General features: G+C 55.5%; 1 protein-coding gene across 3 annotated transcripts in view; it reads left to right on the top strand.

Annotated features, from left to right (window-relative positions):
* Window positions 1-16,781, top strand: part of MPND (MPN domain containing) — a 17,795-nt gene extending 1,014 nt beyond the window's left edge. The window contains exons 3-13 of one of the 3 annotated variants that reach the window (XM_031004239.3): window positions 1,268-1,504; window positions 9,553-9,685; window positions 10,707-10,791; window positions 10,986-11,082; window positions 11,632-11,704; window positions 11,780-11,856; window positions 13,948-14,116; window positions 14,212-14,282; window positions 14,780-14,869; window positions 15,857-15,949; window positions 16,611-16,781. In XM_031004239.3, the coding sequence (XP_030860099.2) occupies window positions 1,268-1,504; window positions 9,553-9,685; window positions 10,707-10,791; window positions 10,986-11,082; window positions 11,632-11,704; window positions 11,780-11,856; window positions 13,948-14,116; window positions 14,212-14,282; window positions 14,780-14,869; window positions 15,857-15,949; window positions 16,611-16,697 (1,212 nt within the window). In that variant the 3' untranslated portion in view covers window positions 16,698-16,781. The other 2 variants (XM_031004240.3, XM_055371307.2) reach the window with 2 other exon arrangements.
* The last annotated feature ends 176 nt before the right edge of the window (window positions 16,782-16,957 follow it).

Below are 16,957 nucleotides of genomic sequence, written 5' to 3' on the forward strand. Positions count from 1 at the left end.
TGGAGAGAGGAATCTGAGGCACAGATGGGTCCTTCTGGTGGGGAGGACGTAGATTACCAAACACCCCATCCCACAAAGGAGAAGCTGAGGCTCAGAGAGGAGCCACCACCCGCGCAGGGTCGGATGGGCGACACCCCGGCCTTCCTGTGGTTTCCCAGCCGTGAAATGGAATATTTCCCCACCATGGGAAAATTAGGGGAGGGTTAAATGAATAAAGCCCTCAGCAGGCGCCTGCCACATGGTAAGCACTTTATCTGTGGTGGGTATTATTACTTTTTTTTTTTTTTTTTTTGAGACAGAGTCTCGCTTTGTTGCCCAGGCTGGAATGCAGTTGCGCGATCTCGGCTCACTGCAGCCTCTGCCTCCGGGTTCAAGCGATTTTCTGCCTCAGCCTCCCGAGTAGCTGGGACTACAGGTATGCGCCACCACGCCTGGCTAATTTTTTTTTTGCAGTTTTAGTAGAGACGGGGTTTCACTATATTGGCCAGGCTGGTCTTGAACTCCTGACCTCGTGGTCCGCCCGCCTCAGCTCCCAAAGTGCTGGGATTATAGGCATGAGCCACCATGCCCGGCCTTTTTTTTTTTTTTGGAGACAGAGTCTTGCGCTGTTGCCCAGGCTGGAGTGCAGTAGCATGATCTCGGCTCACTGCAACCTCTGCCTCCCGGTTCAAGCAATTCTCCTGCCTTAGCCTCTTGAGTAGCTGGGATTACAGGCACCCGCCACCACGCCTGGCTAATTTTTATATTTTTAGTAGAGATGGGGTTTCACCATGTTGGCCAGGCTGGTCTCAAACTCCTGACCCTAGGTGATCCGCCCGCCTCAGCCTCGCAAAGTGCTGGGATTACAGGCGTGAACCACTGCACCCAGCCCTGTATTATTACTATTACTGTTGTCATTATTGTCTGATTTGTGAATGGTAGCACATTATTCCCCTTGTGAATGGGAGTTTCTGAATGGAGCAACTGCTGAGTGTTGCATCCTGGAGACACAGCAGTGATCCAGACAGACAGACCCTATCCCCGATCTTAGGGGTTTCTTGGTCATGGTGGGCGGGGTGCAGATACCTGCCAGGCAGCTTGGTGCGGGCTGATCAGGTGTGTGGGAGTGGACTCCCAGGCACTGAGGAGGCCCTGCGGCCGGCCTGAGAGGCGTTCCTGGAAGCCCTGTAAAGACATGCCTCAGGGAGCGCGGGCTGGGGAGGCCCCCCCGGGAGAGAGGGCATGGTGGGTGTCGGTCCTGGGCCCAGCCAGCTGACTGTCACTGCAGGGGAAGAAGTTCCTGGGCGACCTGCAGCCAGACGGAAGGATCATGTGGCAGGAGACCGGGCAGACCTTCAACTCGCCCAGCGCCTGGGCCACCCACTGCAAGAAGCTGGTGAACCCTGCCAAGAAGTCGGGCTGTGGCTGGGCCTCTGTCAAGTACAAAGGCCAGAAACTGGACAAGTACAAGGCCACCTGGCTCCGGCTGCACCAGCTGCACACGCCTGCCACGGCTGCTGATGAGGTACGTGCTGCAGCCTCCTCCAGGAAGCCGCCCAGGTCACTGTGGAATGAGGGGTGCCCAGCCTGGCACAGCTCTCTCCGGAGGAGGTATTATAGTAATATATACAAACACGGATGGAGCCCTTACCACGTGACATGCCTCCTCCATCCCTCCAGGGCTGGGGCGGAGAGAGGGGACATGGGAGCTTGGGCTTTGAGGGATGAGCAGGAGTTTGTCAGAGCAAGTTGAAGGGAAGAGCTTTCTAGAAGGATGGAATGGCATATGCAAAGTCACGTAGGCAAGAAGAAAGACCTGCTGGTGTCATGGGTGGCTGAGGGGGCTGGAAATGATGGCAGGGACCAGAGGGGCACTGGGGGAACTTCAAATGCTATAATAATAGATGTTCCCCCAGTGTTCACCAGCCGGGTGAACTTGACCAAGGACCCTTTGTGTGCCTTAGTTTTTTTCTTTTTTTTTGAGACGGGGTCTCACTCTGTGACCCAGGCTGGAGTGCAGTGCCCCCATCTTGGCTCACTGCAGCCTTCACCTCCTGGGTTCAAGCGATCCTCCCACCTCAGCCTCCCTAGTAGCTGGACTACAGACGCATGCCACCACACCCGGCTAATTTTTGGATTTTTAGTAGAGATGAGGTTTCACCATGTTGCCTAGGCTGATCTCAAACTCCTGGCCTCCAGCAATCCTCCCACCTGGGCTTCCCAAAGTGTTGGGATTGCGGGCGTGAGCTACTGCACCGGCCATTTTTTTTTTCTTATGTGAAATGGAGATGGTAGGCCAGGCACAGTGGCTCATGCCTGTAATCCCAGAACTTTGGGAGGCCGAGGCAGGCAGGTCACAAGGTCAAGAGATCGAGACCATCCTGGCCAACATGGTGAAACCCCGTCTCTACTAAAAAGACAAAAATTAGCCAGGCGTGGTGGCACATGCCTGTAGTCCCAGCTACTCGGGAGGCTGAGGCAGGAGAATCACTTGAACCTGCAAGGCGGAGGTTGCAGTGAGCTGAGATCACACGACTGCATTCCAGCCTGGCGACAGAGTGAGACTCCATTTCAAAACAACAACAACAGAACCCCAAAATAGAGATGGTACCAGTGCCCATGTGTGGAATCTGTAGGGCAGGCAGGAAACTGAGGCAGGAGCAGATGCTGTAGTCTTGTGGCAGAATCTTGTTTTTTTTTTTCTGTTTTTGCTGTTATGGCCTTCAGCTGATTGGATGAGGCCCACCCGTAGTATCAAGAGTAATGTCCTTTCTTCTTTTTGTAGACATGTTTTTTTTTTTTCAAGACGGAGTCTCGCTCTGTCGCCCAGGCTGGAGTACAGTGGTGCGATCTCAGCTCACTGCAAGCTCCGCCTCCCGGGTTCACGCCATTCTCCTGCCTCAGCCTCCCGAGTAGCTGGGACTACAGGCGTCCGCCACCACGCCCGGATAATTTTTGTATTTTTAGTAGAGACGGGGTTTCACCGTGTTAGCCAGGATGGTCTCGATCTCCTGACCTCGTGATCCGCCCTCCTCGGCCTCCCAAAGTGCTGGGATTACAGGCTTGAGCCACTGCACCCGGCCTGTAAACTTTTTTTTATGTATGAAGTTTATTGCATGAAGGAGTTAACACTAGTCCATGTTAAAAGCAGACCACAAATAGTTACGTTATACAAGCTGTGAGGTTTTTAAACTTGTGACAAAGGACAGAAAGGAAATTCTACTCATTGGAAGGAAATCCTCACTTAAGCTTCAGTGAGCCATAAGCACTTAAAACCCATGAACCTGCCCGGCGCAGTGGCAAAAAAAATGCCCATGAACCTGCCCGGCGCAGTGGCAAAAAAAATGCCCATGAACCTGCCCGGCGCAGTGGCAAAAAAAATGCCCATGAACCTGCCCGGCGCAGTGGCAAAAAAAATGCCCATGAACCTGCCCGGCGCAGTGGCAAAAAAAATGCCCATGAACCTGCCCGGCGCAGTGGCAAAAAAAATGCCCATGAACCTGCCCGGCGCAGTGGCAAAAAAAATGCCCATGAACCTGCCCGGCGCAGTGGCAAAAAAAATGCCCATGAACCTGCCCGGCGCAGTGGCAAAAAAAATGCCCATGAACCTGCCCGGCGCAGTGGCAAAAAAAAATGCCCATGAACCTGCCCGGCGCAGTGGCAAAAAAAATGCCCATGAACCTGCCCGGCGCAGTGGCAAAAAAAATGCCCATGAACCTGCCCGGCGCAGTGGCAAAAAAAATGCCCATGAACCTGCCCGGCGCAGTGGCAAAAAAAATGCCCATGAACCTGCCCGGCGCAGTGGCAAAAAAAATGCCCATGAACCTGCCCGGCGCAGTGGCAAAAAAAATGCCCATGAACCTGCCCGGCGCAGTGGCAAAAAAAATGCCCATGAACCTGCCCGGCGCAGTGGCAAAAAAAATGCCCATGAACCTGCCCGGCGCAGTGGCAAAAAAAATGCCCATGAACCTGCCCGGCGCAGTGGCAAAAAAAATGCCCATGAACCTGCCCGGCGCAGTGGCAAAAAAAATGCCCATGAACCTGCCCGGCGCAGTGGCAAAAAAAATGCCCATGAACCTGCCCGGCGCAGTGGCAAAAAAAATGCCCATGAACCTGCCCGGCGCAGTGGCAAAAAAACCCTTGACCCTTCACATGATTCTTCTTAGTCAGTCCAGTCTCTACAAGGAACTGGCAAATGTTCTTGCACTGGTCACTCTGTAGCTGAATTACTTCTCCATATTGTGTTTTTTGTTTTTTGTTTTTTGTTTTTTTTGAGATGGACTCTCGCTGTGTCTCCCAGGCTGGAATGCAATGCCACGATCTCTGCTCATTGCAACCTCCGCCTCCCAGGTTCAAATGATTCTCCCGCTTCAGTCTCCCGAGTAGCCGGGATTACAGGCGCCCACCACCACACCCGGCTAATTTTTATATTTTTAGTAGAGACGGGGTTTCACCACGTTGGCCAGGCTGGTCTCGAACTCCTGACATCAGGTGATCTGCCCGCCTCCGCCTCCCAAAATGCTGGGATTACAGGCGTGAGCCACCAAGCCCAGCTGACTTACCCATATTCTGGATGCTCAATTACAGTATCATTGCAGGCAGGCAAACTGCAAATTTCTTTTTTTTTGAGACGGAGTCTCGCTCTGTCGCCCAGGCTGGAGTGCAGTGGCGCAATCTAGGCTCACTGCAACCTCTGCCTCCCAGGTTCAAGTGATTCTCCTGCCTGAGCCTCTTGAGTAGCTGGGATTACAGGCACGCACCACCACACCCGGCTAATTTTTGTATTTTTAGTAGAAATGGGGTTTCACCATGTTGGTCCGGCTGTTCTCAAACTCCTGACCTTGTGATCCACCCCCCTCGGCCTCCCAAAGTGCTGAGATTATAGGCGTGAGCCATTGCGCCCGGCCTAAATTTCTTCTTAAACACCTTCACTAGTTTCTTTTTATCGTAATCATCACTGATTTCTTGCAGGACAGTAGTAAGCGTTTTCCTGCCATTTTTCTGTTGAATTCTTTTTTTTTTTTCTTTTTTTTTTTGAGATGGAGTCTCACTGTGTCGCCCAGGCTGGAATGCAGTGGTGCAATCTTGGCTCACTGCAACCTCTGCCTCCCAGGTTCAAGCGATTCTCCTACCTCAGCCTCCCAAGTAGCTGGAATTATAGGCGCCCGCCACCAGGCCTGGCTAATTTTTTTATTTTTAGTGGAGACGGGGTTTCACCATTTTGGCCAGGCTGGTCTTGAACTCCTGACCTCGTGATCCACCTGCCTCAGCCTCCCAAAGTGCTGGGATTACAGGCGTGAGCCACCGTGCCCGGCCTCTGTTGAATTCTTATATGGATACAGTCCTCAGTGCCAGCAGGAAGCAGGTCATCACTGTTACTTGCATCAGCAGAGGGGTTGAAAGAGTGGAGGTTCTGGATAGTGGACAAAAGATACAATTCTGTTTTTGAGATGGAGTCTCGCTCTGTTGTCCAGGCTGGAGTGCAGTGCTGTGATCTTGGCTCACTGCAACCTCCCGTTCCCGGGTTCACGCAATTCTTCTGTGTCAGCCTCCAGAGTAGCTGGAACTACAAGGGCACGCCACCAAGCTCAGCTAATTTTTGTATTTTTGCATGTTTATTAGAGATGCGGTTTCACCATGTTGGTCAGGCTGGTCTCGAACTCCTGACCTCAAGTGATCCACTCGCTTCGGTATCCCATAGTGCAGGGATTACAGGCATGAGCCACCGCAGCCAGTCACGATTCCTTTGCCTTGGTGGGAACGGCCTGTGGAAGGCAGTGGTGGCGGGAGAAGGCGAGTGGGAGGGATGGAGCATCAGGCAGTGAGGGTGCTCAACGGGAGGCTGCCGAGTCCTCAGTGGCTCAGTGACTGGGTCTATTTTTTTTTTTTTTGAGATGGAGTTTCGCTCTTGTTGCCCAGGCTGGAGCACAATGGCGTGATCTTGGCTCACTGCAACCTCCGCCTCTCGGGTTCAGGCGATTCTCCTGCCTCAGCCTCCTGAGTAGCTGGGACTACAGATGCCCACTAGCATGCCCAGTTAATTTTTGTATTTTTAGTAGAGATGGGGTTTCACCATGTTGGCCAGGCTAGTCTTGAACTCCTGACCTCAGGTGATCCGCCCGCCTCTGCCTCCCAAAGTGCTGGGATTGCAGGTGTGAGCCAGCCGTGGAGCCTGGTCAAGAGCAATGTCCTTTCTGAAAGTCACCTTACTGTAGATACGAATCACATGTAACAAATGCCATCGCAGTAATGCCTAGATCAGTGTTCCATTAAATTACCAGGCACTCTTGCCTAGCTAAGATGACACAGGAAACCATTCTTTCTTTCTTTTTTTTTTCTGAGACAGAGTCTTGCTCTGTCGCCCAGGCTGGAGTGCAGTGGCGCGATCTTGGCTCACTGCAAGCTCCGCCTCCCGGGTTCACGCCATTCTCCTACCTCAGCCTCCCGAGTAGCTGGGACTGCAGGCGCCCGCCACCACGCCCGGCTAATTTTTGTATTTTTAGTAGAGACGGGGTTTCACCGTGTTAGCCAGGATGGTCTCGATCTCCTGACCTCGTGATCCGCCCGCCTCGGCCTCCCAAAGTGCTGGGATTACAGGTGTGAGCCACCGCGCCCGGCAGGAAACCATTCTTTCAGTATGTATTCAGTTAGTGGCCAACTGTGTGCAAGGCCTGTTTTAGGCACTGAATATAAAGCAGAGGGCAAAAAAGTCAAAAATCCCTGCCTTTGGGTGGGAGTTGTGGGGGAAGAAGGTGGTCGGGGGGCTTCACTGAGAAGGTGACATTTGAACAGAGAACTGAAGGTGGGGAGGGAGGGAGGGTGCCATGAGGACTTCTGAGAAACAGCCCCTGCAAAGGCCCTGGGGCACGACCGTGCCTGGTGTGTTGGAGGAACAGCGAGGAGCCTGTGTGGCTGGAGCCGAGTGAGTAAGGGAGAGAGAAGGAGGTGGGGAGGATGGGAAGGGGACAGGGCAGGTCATGCAGGGCCCTGTAGGTTATGGGGAGAACTTGGGCTTTGACCTGGAGGAAGGTGGGAGCCATGGAGTGTTGCAGGCAGAGGAAGGACAGGATCTGACTGAGGTGCTCACAGGCGTTCTCTGGTGGCTGCTATGGGGACTAGACTGTCGGGGGTTAGGGTGGGATCCAGGGACCAGGGCAGAGGTGAGTGAGCTGGTCCAGGTGAGGGATGATGGAGTGGCCCAGGCCAGCCATGGAGCAGGGAAGAAGTGGGCAGGTTCCAGGTATTTTTGGAAGTGTATCCGCCAGGTTTGCTGATAGATCAGATGCTGGAGTCCTGAGCAAGTGGGTGGATCGAGCTGCCAAAATTGGGGGATGTGGGAAGGGCAGATCTGGGGGTTCAATGGGGCCCAGCATGGCTGTGTTGAGTGTGACCCTGTGAGTCCCCCACATGGAGACATAGAGAGGCAGCTGGGCCCTGAGTCTGGAGCTGGGCGAGGCTTGGGCTGGAGACAGGACCGTGGGCAGTGTCAGGTGTAGACAGAATTTGGAGCCCTGAGAGGGGATGAGGCCACCTGGGAGGGGTGTGGAGGGAGGAGGCCTGAAAACCCAGCCTGGGGCCAACAACAGCGAGAGGGGAGGTGAGAGGGAGCCAGGAAAGCATGGGATCCAGGGGTCGTGTGAGGACCGTGTCCCGGTAGGTAGGAGGATGTGCTGGGTCAGATGCTGCCGAGAAGGTGACGAGGACAGAAAGATGTGACCCAGAGAGGTCACCTCCACAAGGGCAGTTTAGGACAGAACTGGAGGAGAGGTTATTTTTAATTTGTATTTTTGTAGACAGAGTCTCGCTCCGTCACCCAGGCTGTAGTACAATGGTGTGATCTCAGTTCACTGCAGTCTCCGCCTCCCGGGTTCAAGTGATCCTCCTGCCTCAGCCTCCTGAGTAGCTGGGATTGCAGGTGTTCGCCAGCACGCCTGGCTAATTTTTGTATTTTTAGTAGAGATGGGGTTTCACCATGTTGGCCAGGCTGGTCTCGAACTCCTGACCTCAAGTGATCCACCGCCTCAGCCTCCCAAAGTGCTGGGATTGCAGGCGTGGGCCACCGCGCCTGGCCGTGAGGAAAGGTTACTGAAAGACATGAAAGCCACCTGTGTATGGTGCTGGCTCGCTCAATGAACGGAGCATCTAGGTGTATGCTAAATGCTTTGTGCGTATGATTTCATTTCACCCTGATGCCATCCCCGTGGAGTTGGAGGTCATCGTGCCCTTTTACAGATAAGAATAGAGTTGGCGGCCGGGCACGGTGGCTCACGCCTTTAATCCCAGCACTTTGGGAGGCCGAGATGGGCAAATCACAAGGTCAGACCATCAAGACCATCCTGGCTAACACGGTGAAACCCCATCTCTACTAAAAATACAAAAAATTAGCTGGGTGTGGTGGCACATGCCTATAATCCCAGCTACTCGGGAGGCTGAAGCAGGAAAATCACTTGAACCCGGGAGGTGGAGGTTGTAGTGAGCCGAGATCATGCCACTGCACTCCAGCCTCAGCGACAGAGTGAGACTCTGTCTCAAAAAAATAAAAAAAGAATAGAGTTGGCTGGGCACGGTGGCTCACACCTGTAATGCCAACACTTTGGGAGGCTGAGGCGGGTGGGTCACTTGAGGTCAGGAGTTTGAGACCAGCCTCGCCAACATGGCAAAACCTCATCTATACTAAAAAGACAAAAATTAGCCAGGCGTGGTCATGGGCAACTGTACTCCCAGCTACTCAGGAGCCTGAGGCAGGAGAATGGCTTGAACCCGGAAGGCAGAGGTTGCAGTGAGCCAAGATCGTGCCACTGCACTCCAGCCTGGGTGACAGAGTGAGACCGTGTCTCAAAGAAAAAAAAAAAGATAAAAGAATAGATAGAGTTCAGAGAGTTTAAACCCATTTATGCCTGAGGTTGCAATTCTTTGAATTTTTGCAATCAGACCTTGGCGATGACTTTGAGCAGTAGGATATAAATAGCTCCCATATGCTTAGCATTCCAATAATGGAACACTAGGCATAAATGGCAATGGTGCTCACCAAAGGTTGCGCAGGGCTTGTATTATAAAATGCGAAGTGAGCCGGGCGTGGTGGCTTATGCCTGTAATCCCAGCACTTTGGGAGGCCGAGGTGGGTGGATCACCTGAGGTCGGGAGTTCGAGACCAGCCTGACCAACATGGAGAAATCCCGTCTCTACTAAGAATACAAAATTAGCTGGATGTGGTGGTGCATGCCTGTAATCCCAGCTACTCAGGAGGCTGAGGCAGGAGAGTCACTTGAACCCAGGAGGCGGAAGTTGCAGTGAGCCGAAATCACACCACTGCACTCCAGACTGGGCGACAGACAGAGACTCCGTCTCAAAAATAAATAAATAAAAAATAAATTACAAATAAATAAATAAAATGTGAGGTCTTAGCTTAAGGCCTTGTTTAAGGCCTTCTCTGCTCCCTCCCTCCCTCTAGTGGTCATGTGGGGCAGTGGCACCTACGGCTTAGGCCAAAGGGCTGGGGTGGGATTTAGTAGGGAGAGTGGGGGGCACCCAGCTGAGGGTCCCACCGCTGTCCCTGACCCCTAACCCCTGCAGAGCCCAGCCAGTGAAGGGGAGGAGGAGGAGTTGCTGATGGAAGAGGAGGAGGAGGACGTTCTGGCGGGGGTCTCAGCAGAGGACAAGAGTCGGAGACCACTGGGGAAGAGCCCTTCAGAGCCTGCCCACCCGGGTGAGAGGCGTGGGGAGGGGAGGCAGGACAGGGGCGGATACAGCTCGGGTTGGGGAGGAGACTGGGGAGAGGTTGGGCCTTGATCTTCTCCTAGGGCCCCCAAGATGGAGACATGGAGAGTCAGCTGGGCCCTAAGTCTGGAGCCGGGCGAGGCCTGGGCTGAAGACAGTCCCACTGCCCAGTTTTACTCACTGCCTGACTTCTTAAGCTCAAATGCTGGATTTTATTTTATTTTATATATTTATTTAATTTTTTGTGATGGAGTCTCCCTCTGTCGCCCAGGCTGGAATGCAGTGGCTCAATCTCAGCTCACTGCAACCTCTGCCTCCCGGGTTCAAGCGATTCTCCTGCCTCAGCCTCCCAAATAGCTGGGACTATAGGCGCCAGCCACCACGCCTGGCTAACTTTTGTATTTTTAGTAGAGATGGAGTTTCACAATGTTGTCCAGGCTGGTCTTGAACTCCTGACCTCAGGTGATCCACCTGCCTCGGCCTCCCAAAGTGTTGGGATTACAGGCGTGAGCCACTGTACCTGTTTTTTTTTGTTTTGTTTTTTTGAGACAGGGTTTTGCTCTGTCCCCCAGGGCAGAGTACAGTGGTGCAATCATGGCTAACTGCAGCCTCAACTTCCTGGGTTCAAGTGATGCTCTCACCTCAGCCTCTTGAGTAACTGGGACCACAGGTGTGCGCCACCACACCCGGCTAATTTTTGTATTTTTTTTCAGAGATGAGATCTCATCATCTTGCCCAGGCTGGTCTTGAACTCCTGGACTTGAGCAATCCTCTCACCTCAGCTTCCCAGTGGAAAAAAATTTCTTTTTTGTAAATAAGAGTCTCACTCTGTAACCCAGGCTGGAGTGCAGTGGTGTGATCACAGCTCACTGCAGCCTCAACCTCCCATGCTCAAGCGATCCTCCTGCTTCAGCACTGGGATTATAGGCATGCACCACCACACCCAGTGGCCACCTAATTTGTTCTAACTTCGGCTGGGGAGGGACTGACCCTGCCTTTTTCTCTCCCAGAGGCCACAACCCCAGGGAAGCGGGTGGACAGCAAGATCCGGGTTCCGGTCCGCTACTGCATGCTGGGCAGCCGCGACTTGGCCAGGTCAGACTCACCCCAAGTTCTGCCCCTGCCCCAGCTCACCTGGATCTCTTGCTGGTCTTGGGGTAGCAAGGGCAGGGGTGGGGGGTGGGACAGAGCCTCAGATCCTCAGAGCTGTGGGGTGGGGGGAGTCAGTGTGGGGGTGAGGAAAGAGCCTGGGGGTTCCTGAGACTGTGCGACCCTCCTGGCCCCTACAGGAACCCCCACACCCTGGTGGAAGTAACATCCTTTGCAGCCATCAACAAGTTCCAGCCGTTCAACGTGGCTGTTTCCAGCAACGTGCTGTTCCTGCTGGTGTGTGGCCCACCCTGTCTAGGGGCAAGGCGCTCCCAGGCCTGGGCAGGGGCCTGGGGAGCCCAGTCGGTGGGCAGCGGGCGGGGCTCCCCTGCGTATCAGTTCCATGAGAGCTGGGGCCTTGTCTGCTTTGTTTGCTACTGGTACACTGTGGGTGCTCAATAAATGTATGAAGGAGGGTGCATGGCCAGGCCCAGTGGCTCACACCTGTAATCCCAGCACTTTGGGAAGCTGAGGCAGTGGGTCACCTGAACTCAGGAGTTCAAGACAAGCTTGGGTAACACTGAAACCCTGTCTCTACTAAACATACAAAAATTAGCTGGGCATGGTGGTGCACGCCTCTAATCCCAGCTACCTGAGAGGCTGAGACAGGAGAATGGCTTGAACTGGGGAGGCGGAGGTTGCGGTGAGCCGAGATCGTGCCACTGCCCTCCAGCCTGGGCGACAGAGCGAGACTGAGTCTCAAAGAGAATGAGGGCACAGGCTGGCTCCAGTGTTGGGGCAGGGCCACAGCCTGAGCCAGTCTTTTGCTGTCCCTCCCTTCCCCAGGACTTCCACAGCCACCTGACGCGGAGTGAGGTCGTGGGTTACCTGGGGGGCCGCTGGGACATCAACAGCCAGAGTGGGTATCCAGGGCCGGGTGGGCGGGGGTGTTGGGGGACCGGGGTCACGGGGTCACAGCTGCCCCTCCCCACAGTGCTGACGGTGCTCAGAGCCTTCCCTTGTCGGAGCCGGCTTGGGGACGCAGAGACTGCAGCTGCCATCGAAGAGGAGGTGAGGGGCTACCTGGGAGTTGGCATTCTGGGAAGGGTTGGGAAGGGACATAGCTGTCCTGGCGACTGCCCAGTGGCTGGCAGTGTCATCACCCAGCAACTGTGCAGGTGAGCATGCCCGTCTGTGTGCCTGGGACCCCATGGTGAAGGGTGAAGAACACTGCTTTTTTTTTTTTTTTTTTTGAGACGGAGTCTTGCTCTGTCCCCCAGGCTAGAGTGCAGTGGTGCGATCTCGGCTCACTGCGAGCTCCGCCTCCCGGGTTCACGCCATTCTCCTGCCTCAGCCTCCTGAATAGCTGGGACTACAGGTGCCCGCCACCACGCCCAGCTAATTTTTTGTATTTTTAGTAGAGACGGGGTTTCACCATGTTAGCCAGGATGGTCTCGATCTCCTGACCTCGTGATCCGCCCGCCTCGGCCTCCCAAAGTGCTGGGATTACAGGCGTGAGCCACTGTGCCCGGCTAATTTTTTGTATTTTTAGTAGAGACGGGGTTTCACCATGTTGGGTCAGGATGGTCTTGATCTCTTTACCTCATGATCCGCCCACCTCAGCCTCCCAAAGTGTTGGGATTACAGGGGTGAGCCACCGTGCCTGGTCAGGATGGTCTCGATCTCTTGACCTCGTGATCTGCCCACCTCGGTCTCCCAAAGTGCTGGGATTACAGGTGTGAGCCACTGCGCCCGGCCTTTTTTTTTTTTTTTTCTTGAGATATTCTCGCTCTGTCACCCAGGATGGAGTGCAGGGTGCGATCTTGGCTCACTGCAACCTCCACCTTCCGGATTCAAGTGATTCTCCTGCCTCTGCCTCCTGAATACCTAGGATTACAGGTGTGCGCCACCATATCCAGCTAATTTTTGTATTTTTAGTTGAGACAGGGTTTCACCATGTTGGCCAGGCTGGTTTCAAACTCCTGACCTCGTGATCCACCCGCGTCAGCCTCCCAAAGTGCTGGGATTACAGGTGTGAGCCACCACACCCAGCCTAAGAGCACTGCTTTTGGATCTCCTAGCCCTGGTGCTGAAACCTCGCCAGCCCCCTCCCCTCTCAGAGCCTTGGTTTCCTTGTCTGTAAAATGAGCAGCTTCAATGAAAGGCCATCAGATCCAGGCGCCGGGGGTTCACACCTGGAATCCCAGCACTTAGGGAGGCTGAGGCAGGAGGTTTACTGGAGCCCAGGAGTTCGACACCAGCCTGGGGCCACAGCAAGACCCCGTCTCTACAAAAGATAAAAAAAATTAGCCAGACATGGTGGTACGCACCTGTAGTCCCATCTATTTGAGAGGCTGAGGCAGGAGGATGGATTGAGTCCAGGAGGTTGAGGCTTCAGTGTGCTGAGATGGCACCACTGCGTTCCAGCCTGGGTGACAGAGCAAGACCCTATATCTAAAAAAAAAAAAAAAGTGAAGGGCTGCTAATATTGAATGCTCAGTGCCAGGCCTCATCTATTAAACACTACTCATAAGTGCCAGCTGCTATTCTTTTTTTCCTTTTCTTTGAGACACGATCTTGCTCTGTTGCCCAGGCTGGACTGCAGTGGCATAATCATGGCTCACTGCAGCATCAGCTGCCCAGGTTCAACATCCTGCTGCCTCAGCCTCCATAGTAGATGGGAGAACAGACACGCGCCACCCACACCTGGCTAATTTTTGTATTTTCAGTAGAGAAGGGGGGTTTCTCCATGTTGGCCAGGCTGGTCTCGAACTCGTGACCTCAAGTGATCTGCCTGCCTCAGCCTCCCAAAGCACTGGGATTATAGGCGTGAGCCACTGCTCCCTGCCTAGTTTTAACTGTTTGTTGAGTGCTTACTGTGTGGCGACCATTATTCTGTAAGCTGGGCTACAGCGGTGAACAAAATGACTTTGGTGTCCTGGCTTTGTGGCAGGGTGCGTCTTTTATATTAAAAGACGTACTTGTTGGCTGTCTCTCCAGCTCCCACTGGACTCAGGGGCGGTGGGGGCAGGGCCTGTCTTGGTCATCACTGTGTCCCCAGGCCTGATAGACAGCAGGAATTCGTTCAGGGCTGGCCAGCCACATAAGCTCACTAGAGCCGTTCAGGCCCCTGCGCCCCCTGAGCTGCGCCTCTGTCCCCAGATCTACCAGAGCCTGTTCCTGCGGGGCCTGTCCCTGGTGGGCTGGTACCACAGCCACCCGCACAGCCCGGCGCTGCCATCTCTGCAGGACATCGACGCACAGATGGACTACCAGCTGCGGCTGCAGGGCTCCAGCAATGGCTTCCAGCCCTGCCTCGCCCTGCTCTGCTGTACGCGGGATGGGGCTGTGCGGGGAGCAAGGAGGGGGGATGCTGGGCCAGCCGAGCCTCCCAGGCCCAACCCCTCTCTCCCTCTCTCCTGCCAGCCCCTTACTATTCTGGCAACCCAGGCCCCGAGTCCAAGATCTCGCCCTTCTGGGTGATGCCTCCTCCCGAGGTAGGTGGGGCTGTTGGGAGAGCCTGCGGGGCCCGGGAGCACCGGGGCATTTGGGTCACCACTAGGCAGGGGCCCCTGGTGCCAGGCTTCACTGGAGAGTTGGGGCCCCAGTTTCTCCATCTATGAAACGGGGACGTGACTGTTGCCCTGCCCATATTTTGGTGAGGTCCTGGGCGTGGGGCCTCCGTTGTGTCATTGGCTGCTCAGTACAAAGAGGGCTCCCTTCCTGACCCTGCCTGGCTTCATTCCCCAATCCTGCCCTGAAGTCAGAGGTCAGCCCTGGGAAGTCATTTCAGGGCCCTGGCTCTCTTCTGGGCCTCTCCCAGAGTAAGGATGCTACCCTGCCTCCCTGGTCCCACCACCAGGTGCTGATCCCGGTGCAGAGCTGAGCCGGGGTGTGCACTCTCCCGTTCCCAGCCCGGGCACTGCCAATTGTCCCCAGCTGCCATGGGCTGCGGGCTGGTGAGGCTTCTCTGACTGGTCTGTGTCCCTGCCAGCAAAGGCCCAGTGACTATGGCATCCCCATGGATGTGGAGATGGCCTACGTCCAGGACAGCTTCCTGACCAATGACATCCTTCACGAGATGGTGAGCTCGCTGCGGGGCGGGCAGGCAGGGGCTGGCAGTGCGCAGCTGGGCACACGATGCGTTGGTCTGCTTCCCACCGGTGGGCTTGGGAAGCTATGGCTGGTGGCGCCTTGGGGGCCTGGGTTAGGGCTTCTTCCATCACTCAGGACAGAGTCCAGGCCCTTGCCAGGGTCCCTCCAACTTCTGCCCTCCCTCACCTCCCCACCTGCTGTTCTCCAAGGCACCGGCCTCTTCTGCCAGGCTGTCCAGTAGAGAAACCCCAGGGACTTTGGGTGGTAACTGGATGAGCACTTAAAAACTGTGTGTTCAACATGCATTTAAAACACTAAACTAAGGCAGACACAGTGGCTCACGCCTGTAATCCCAGCACTTTGGGAGGCTGAGGTGGGTGGATCACCTGAGGTCAGGAGTTCGAGACTAGTCTGGCCAACATGGCGAAACCCTGTCTCTACCAAGATAGAAAAGCTAGCCAGGAGTGGTGGCGGGTGCCTATAGTCCCAGCTACTTGGGAGGCTGAGGCAGGACAAGCTCTTGAACCCGGGAGGTGGAGGTTACAGTGAGCCGAGATCACGCCACTGCGCTCCAGTCTGGGCCACAGAGTGAGACCCTACCTCAAGGAAAAAACCCAACAAAACCTAAACTAGTGCGTCAAACCTGTGACCTCACAGGTGTCGCTGCTGGGGATGAGGCCGAACCAGGGGGCCACGTCAGGCCCGTGTGGTTCTGGAGAACTGGGCTCGGTGAGTGCAGGTCCAGGTGGACCTCTTGTGGCAGCCACTTGGGCAACGCTGCTGCCTCCCCCTCGAGAGAGCCCTCCTGGGCCTAAGCTAGGTGAGCCCTCTGGCTAAGGTCACTCATGACCTCTTTGTGGTTGGTTTGTTAGTGATGGGGTCATGTCTCAGGGCTGCCTGAGACTGGAACCCCAGGAGAGGGGCTGATGTACCTCGGGCTTGGAGGGAGCCTGGGAGTCCATGCTCTGTCCTGTAGATGCTGCTGGTGGAGTTCTACAAGGGTTCCCCTGACCTCGTGAGGCTCCAGGAACCCTGGAGCCAGGAGCACACCTACCTCGACAAGCTTAAGGTGAGCCCCAAGTCCCCGCAGACCTCCTAACGGGGCCCCAGGAGAGGCCCCCTGGGCAGCCTAAAAGGTGGGAGCAATCAGCCCCGTGGGCCTCAGGGGCCTGAGACAGCCCAGCTGGCAGACTGGTGACCCTGGTCACCCCGTGGCCACCCCAGCAGGGTGCAAGCCAGATTTGATTGGACTGTGGAGCTTTAAGCTCTGGCAGTGCCGGAGGAAGTCCCGGCAGCGGGTTTTGGGAGTGGCTCCCCTGCAGAGGGCCCAGGGTCCTGGCCGCCCCTGAGTGTCTTACGGTAGTGGTTCCTGGTTTCCCTCCACCTGGCATAGAAAGGGACTCATTCTGCTCAGCTCTCGGCTAGCTGTGGAGGCTGTGGTGTCCCCATGGGTGTCTGGAACCCAGGCAGGGAGGGGCTGAAGTGGGGGCAGGATCGGGAGTGTGCACTTAAGCCCCACCCCTCCACACAGCACCGCTGCCCCCGGGAGCCAGGCCCTCGGTTACATACTGCCCCACTGGGTAAGCAGCAGGCTGTGCTGCGGGACCCCAGCCCTGTGCCTCGGTCTCAGGGGGGCTCAGTCAGGATGCTGGACTTGCACGGTGGACTGTGAGGCGCAGGGCTGGCTAGGACCCCCGGGCACAGCCTGAGGCCCAACCCCCTCGTTTCAGATCTCCTTGGCCAGCAGGACGCCCAAGGACCAGAGCCTGTGTCACGTCCTGGAACAGGTGTGCGGCGTCCTCAAGCAGGGGAGCTGAGCCTTCCAGGGCAGGGTGGGCTCCAGTTGTCTTGAGGGTCCGGATGGGCTCAGGTAATAAAGAAACGGAAGCAGCAGCCAGCCACGCTGGTCTCCCCAAGGCTGGGGTGAGGGTGGCTGGGTGCCCAGGCTGGTACCATCACCCCAACTTCCTCACTTCCAGGGCAGGGCATTAACTTCCAGGGTACCCCTCAGCCCCTGCACCTGGGAACTGGCACAAAAGCCTCAGGGCCAGTCCCACCCACCTTGGGCTCGGGAGCA

The sequence above is a fragment of the Gorilla gorilla genome, chromosome 20, assembly GCF_029281585.2.
Source record: "Gorilla gorilla gorilla isolate KB3781 chromosome 20, NHGRI_mGorGor1-v2.1_pri, whole genome shotgun sequence".
Taxonomy (NCBI): domain Eukaryota; kingdom Metazoa; phylum Chordata; class Mammalia; order Primates; family Hominidae; genus Gorilla; species Gorilla gorilla.